This window comes from Lactuca saligna, chromosome 1 (assembly GCF_052625555.1).
Source record: "Lactuca saligna cultivar CGN05327 chromosome 1, ASM5262555v1, whole genome shotgun sequence".
Classification (NCBI taxonomy): Eukaryota; Viridiplantae; Streptophyta; class Magnoliopsida; order Asterales; family Asteraceae; genus Lactuca; species Lactuca saligna.
Window position 1 is genome coordinate 7,658,437 of NC_136417.1, and position 5,291 is coordinate 7,663,727.

The 5,291-nt window shown below is 34.4% G+C and overlaps 1 protein-coding gene across 2 annotated transcripts; it reads right to left on the reverse strand.

Annotated features, from left to right (window-relative positions):
• Window positions 1-1,243: 1,243 nt before the first annotated feature.
• Window positions 1,244-4,771, reverse strand: LOC145042514 (TOM1-like protein 3). Of its 2 annotated transcripts, XM_078991062.1 has the most exons (11): window positions 4,592-4,771; window positions 4,391-4,499; window positions 4,100-4,244; window positions 3,769-3,847; window positions 3,558-3,656; window positions 3,357-3,470; window positions 2,886-3,031; window positions 2,707-2,788; window positions 2,492-2,577; window positions 2,206-2,403; window positions 1,244-2,068 (listed from the first exon to the last, which is right to left on the reverse strand). In XM_078991062.1, the coding sequence occupies exons 3-11, from the start codon at window positions 4,213-4,215 to the stop codon at window positions 1,450-1,452; spliced, it is 1,539 nt and encodes a 512-aa protein (XP_078847188.1). In that variant the 5' UTR covers window positions 4,216-4,244; window positions 4,391-4,499; window positions 4,592-4,771; the 3' UTR covers window positions 1,244-1,449. The 2 variants fall into 2 exon arrangements, with proteins under 2 accessions (XP_078847188.1, XP_078847117.1); XM_078990991.1 differs by lacking the exon at window positions 4,391-4,499 and having other exon boundaries at window positions 4,592-4,770.
• Window positions 4,772-5,291: the final 520 nt, after the last annotated feature.

Consider the following 5,291-nt stretch of genomic DNA (forward strand, 5'->3'; position numbering starts at 1 on the left):
ATTATTCAAAAAACTTATATGTCATGGGACGGGTTTGGTTATCTGTTGATTCAGTGGATAAGGGTATGTTTTTTATTATTCAAAACCTTATGGGTTATAAAGCGAGTTTGGATTGGATTTTGAAATTTGTTAAAATGGTTTTAATCAAGATCAGTTGGCTTCAAACCTATCCATTGTCGCATCTACTTATACATCAATTTAGACAAAAAAAAAAATCTCTTATTTTTGAACATATAATCATAAATAATAAATACAGTCACACAAAGAGTCGACACATACATATAAAACTTGAATCTCCTCAAAAGAAGACATCCTTTGAAATTGATGTAGTCAAGAACAAGGGTATACAATCTGAAATAAGGTTCGAAACACTGACTTCGGAACAAGGGGTCCGACATCATTATATATAAAGGACCACATTATCAGGTTGGACTATTTTACTCATTTACTTATTTCAGAATTTGGCTAAAAAATGGTTATTTAAAAAAAATTGTCAGATCACTCAATTTCCCTTTCAAAATTTGTTGTAAAAACTAAATACCTTAATTAGATGTCCTCAAGTATTTCCACAATAGATTGAGTTTTTATTTAAACTTTTTCATTAAAAAAACTCAAAGTACAAAAGTTCACTATATCTTTCAGGATAAGAGAATTTTTTTCATTTTATATTTTCATTTTGTTTTTTAGTAATTAGATGTTGTATAGTTTTAATTGCTTAAAAATCTATGGGTCTCATAGAAAATGAAAAAGCTATTGGTTAGAGATTGTTAATTAACAAGTTAACTCAAGACTTTTGAATTAAAAAAGCTTTTACAAGAAGATTTTTTTTGAAAAAGCATTTATTGTAGATGCTCTAAGGTCAAATAGAGATGTGAACCGGTCTGGAACCGTTCCAAATCAAACTGAAACCGAAACCGAAAGAACCAAAAACCAAATTTGGAAAATTATAGGAACCAAGAACCAGAACAAATCGAATTTTAGTAATTTCCAGTTTGGATCGGTTCTAATACGAAGTGTGCTATCTAATAAGGTGTTTGATACCAGAACCGAAAGAACCAAAAATAAAAAATAATGGATTAGGAGAACCACAAACCAGATCAAATACCACCAATCGGTTCTAACCAATTTCGGCACTAAGATCAAATACCTTCAGAGGGTGGAGACGTAACTATATTTGCTCCAACTTAGATCCCAAAATAATGTATAAAACAAATGAAGAAATTAAACACACAACAATTATAAATAAACCAAAAAATACAAATTTACATGCTCATAATAAAATCAAGTAACAATGGTCAAATGGCATTACATAATAACAACCCACAAGTTCACAAATTCATTTTATTCCCCAAAACACAAATCCCTCAACTAATCAAACACAATACCAAAACATCAAAACTAGTCCTTAAATTTTTATACTACCAAATACCAATTCACCCCCTTCAAAAATCAAAACGATCTGTTCGGGTACGAAGAACTCGAAGGTGACGACGACTTAGCTTTAGCAAAATCCACAAGATCCTTAAACAAAGCATCTTCCGGTTTCTCTTTCTTAGCTGGTGTCGAAGGGTTGACCGAAAGATTCTGTGTTTGACCAACCAACCCGTCAAAAGACGAACCCGACCCCGACCCACTGCTCGAAAGTGACCCATGCTGGTTCTGGTTGAAAAACTGCTGTCTCTGGCTCTGTTTTGCAGGCGGTGGTGGGATGGACACGGGCGGTGCACCGTATTGACCCACGGGCACGGGCGAAGGGTCCCGGGACTTAGGTTCATCGTATGACGGTTGATCAATGAACATGGTTGCGGTTGGATTTATGTAATCGTCATCAGGAAGAGGAAGGGATGATGGTTTTGGAGGAGTTGTTGATGGTCGGACTGTGGGGCCCGATGCGTTTACGGAAGACCGTTCAGAGCTGCTGTAAGCATCACCGCTAAGATAGTCAACCATCAGGCCTGAATCACCGCTAACGGGCCTCCTTGATGCGGGCGGGGGAGGGAGGAGTGGGGCGGCACGCGGTGGTGCGTTTTGGTTCCGGCCATTTCCCTGTAAAGTATCCCTTGATGACCTGAAAAAGTACAAACCGAAACTCGATAAAAGTTCATAACCTTTATCCAATGTGCCTGATACAGTATCAGGATACTGTATCAGTGTGTGCCTGATACGTGTACAGTATCAGGCACATGGAAGGTGTAATTATTTTACCGGTGTGCTAGCTGGCCAAAATCATCGTCAGACTCATCGTCCTCGTGAGTTACATTAACCAAGGGTACAACCGTACTTTCACTTGTCCTGGTGACAACAGGCTGTGTAGGGCCGCCCTGAGCAATGTCATCATGGAGACGAAGTACGCGCATTAAAGTATCATTCAATGCCAAACCTTTACCTAGAAGCTCTTCATCTCTGATGAAAAGAAAGTAAAACTTATGAATGCCAAAAACAGAAAGAATGACAGATCAGAATAGGACCACTCCCTTCCAAAAAGACTTACGATGTAGTGTTTACAAGGGTCATAACACGTTGTTGGTAAGAGCGACATTGGTCAACAAGGTCAACAATCAGTTCTTGTTTGACCCCCTGCCACAAGTAAGATAGGATTAACATAAATCATCAATAAAGATTGAAAATATTGTCCTCTTTTCCAGATTCACCATTTATGTTGGTTGATTTAAATTTGATTAAAACTGGACATAGCTTAGTTATTACCTCACGATTCTTAGGATCCAAAGCATTAAGCATATCCATCAACACATCTGCTATTCCTTCTGCATTCACAATTTCTGACAACCTGCATCAATCAATTTATTATCATCATCATGTTGTAATCATGAGAGATTTTATCAAGGTTCTGAAGTAGCATAAATTTGGAAATCATCAAGTAATACCCGAGTCCAGCAGCATCAGTCTGAAGGGATGCCTGAATGGCTGCTTCCTCATAGGGTGAAGTAGGGTGCACAATAGGGTGGCTTTGTGGTGGTGTAAACAGTGGGACACTGTTCTCTTCTTTTGGTGGAAAATCTACTCCTGCAGACTGTCAACAATTCAATAATAAAACAAAATGTTAATAACAATCTTAAAACAAAACACACAAAGATAAGAATTCGACTACATAGTGTTTTGGTAATTTATATTGTTACTTAAAGACTACATAGTTAGCATATCTGAAAGTTATATCATAGTAACGCTATCGGCTTCTTTATATAAAAACTAAAAAAGGAAAAGGAAACAACGTAAACCAACTTAAATGGAAACCAAGGAAGTTGGAATTTTTTTAAATGTAGTGCACCTACTACAATGCTTTTTAATTACAAAATCATACTATCACTACTGGAGTACAAAACATATTTACCAATCACCTTCAAGTCATTGTATGCTTCATAATACTGGGGATACCTTCCCCCTCTTCCCCCTAAAGCTTCTTGCCAAGTGTCTATCAGTATAAGAATCTTTTCCCTCACATTTAAATCCGGCTGCAACATCATATGAATATAAAAATTGTTTAATCTTTAATGAAAACAAACTGAAGATATATCATGAAAAACAAGAAAATTCCATACCTTCTTTTTTACAATTTTGACCATATCATGCAGGATATCCCGCTCAACGATTTGCTGAAACACATGTTCGCCACAGTTTTTGCTCAAAGTTTCAAGTACCTATTTAGAATTTACAAGATTTTTGAATAAAGTTGGTTCCTTGTAGAACATGTAACAAATATCTTTCATTGTATGATAGAAATATATGACAAAGTGAAATGAAAAGACTTACAAAAAGAGCTAGGAGCTGTATTTTTGGATTTTTACCCCCGAGCTTCTTCTTTAGTATCTTAAGAGCATCTTTTGTTTGCCTGCAAAATCAAGAAGATAACAGCAAGATGAAATTACTAAAGAAATCATCACCCCACAAAATGAAAACGATAATCAGCTTGTGAATTTCATCAACAAAGACTTTTTCAGCTACTTACATACCACATGGAAGAAACATAACTGTGGCTTCAATTAAATGTATTAAATGGAGAGAGAAAGCAATCATATCTGCTAATTAAATTAAAAGATTGAAAATAGAGTAGTTGTTATAATGGGAAAAAAAGAAGTTATACCCAGGATCCATATTGATAAGATCACATAGCTCGATATTAATGGCCCAATCAGGACCGATCAGCATATCACTTGTTGCCCTTTCAGCACATGCTGCTGCATTATTAGTATTTGACATTTCTTAATTTGTCTTTCACCAGTCTAAACCTGCGATGATCTCCCACAAACCCACAAAAATTAATATGTAAAACCCTAAAAAGTTCAAAAGTACATATCACAACTTCAAATTCGGAAAAAGGACAAAAGGAATTCACATCCATCCGAGAAATTTCGAGATTCAATTGAAGCCGTACAAAATTTTAAAATACCCAAAAACCTAATGGATCGAAGCTCCGAGGAATCAATAATATAATTCGAAAGGAAATAATCCCAGATAAATGATGCGATCGTTATCGATAACATCTAAGACCCGTTCAAACCCAAGTAGAAATACGATCAGAATTGGAAAAAGTATGAATCTGAAAAGAAATAGATAGCATCAGGGGATTGCTTACCCGTCAACAAGAATTATGTAACAAAGAAGACCAGAACAGGTTTTTCTTCTAGGAATTTAGTGTAGAAAAAGTAGATAGAGAATTTAGCAGAAATCAAGAGAGAAGGAGATGACTTTCTCTTCGGTCTGTGTATGCGTCACCCCTTCAATTTCCTTTTTCTTATACCATGCCGATATCCGGGTTTCAACTTCGGACCCAAATGAACGCCGATTTTACTTTACTTCTTTCGACTCAATTTAGGAAATATTATCATATTTTTGTTATGTTTTGGCATAAATATGTTATATATAATAAATGCTGCAATTATACATTTTTATGGAAATATGATCATAAGTAGGTTAAATTAAATATGTATTTATGTAATATTATTTAATGTTTACTTAATTTGTATAAACTTGATTTTTGATGGAAAATATATCACAATACATTATTTTAACATGAAAAAAACAATAAATTATCCTTTAGTTTTATATGATTGAAACATCATTGCATAACTAATCTCAATTACATAAATTGTAAACAAAATATTAAATTAATAAAAGAGGTTAATGTAGTTGGACAAATAAGAATTTAATCATTATTGATATGTCATTATATAATTGGTTCGCAAGTCATAATAAAAAAATTACTTAAATACTTTATATAAAAATCGTTTTATTACAAAACTAAAAAATATAGAATTTTGTTAAATAAATATCAT

Bases quoted from the DNA above. Each gene is read 5' to 3' on its own strand.
- LOC145042514 (XM_078991062.1), bottom strand. From the start codon at position 4,215: ATGTCAAATACTAATAATGCAGCAGCATGTGCTGAAAGGGCAACAAGT. The intron at 3,848-4,099 runs GTATAACTTCTT...TTGATTTTGCAG, and splicing joins CTTATCAATATGGATCCTGG to GCAAACAAAAGATGCTCTTA. The intron at 2,404-2,491 runs GTAAGTCTTTTT...TCTTTTCATCAG, and splicing joins ACCCTTGTAAACACTACATC to AGATGAAGAGCTTCTAGGTA.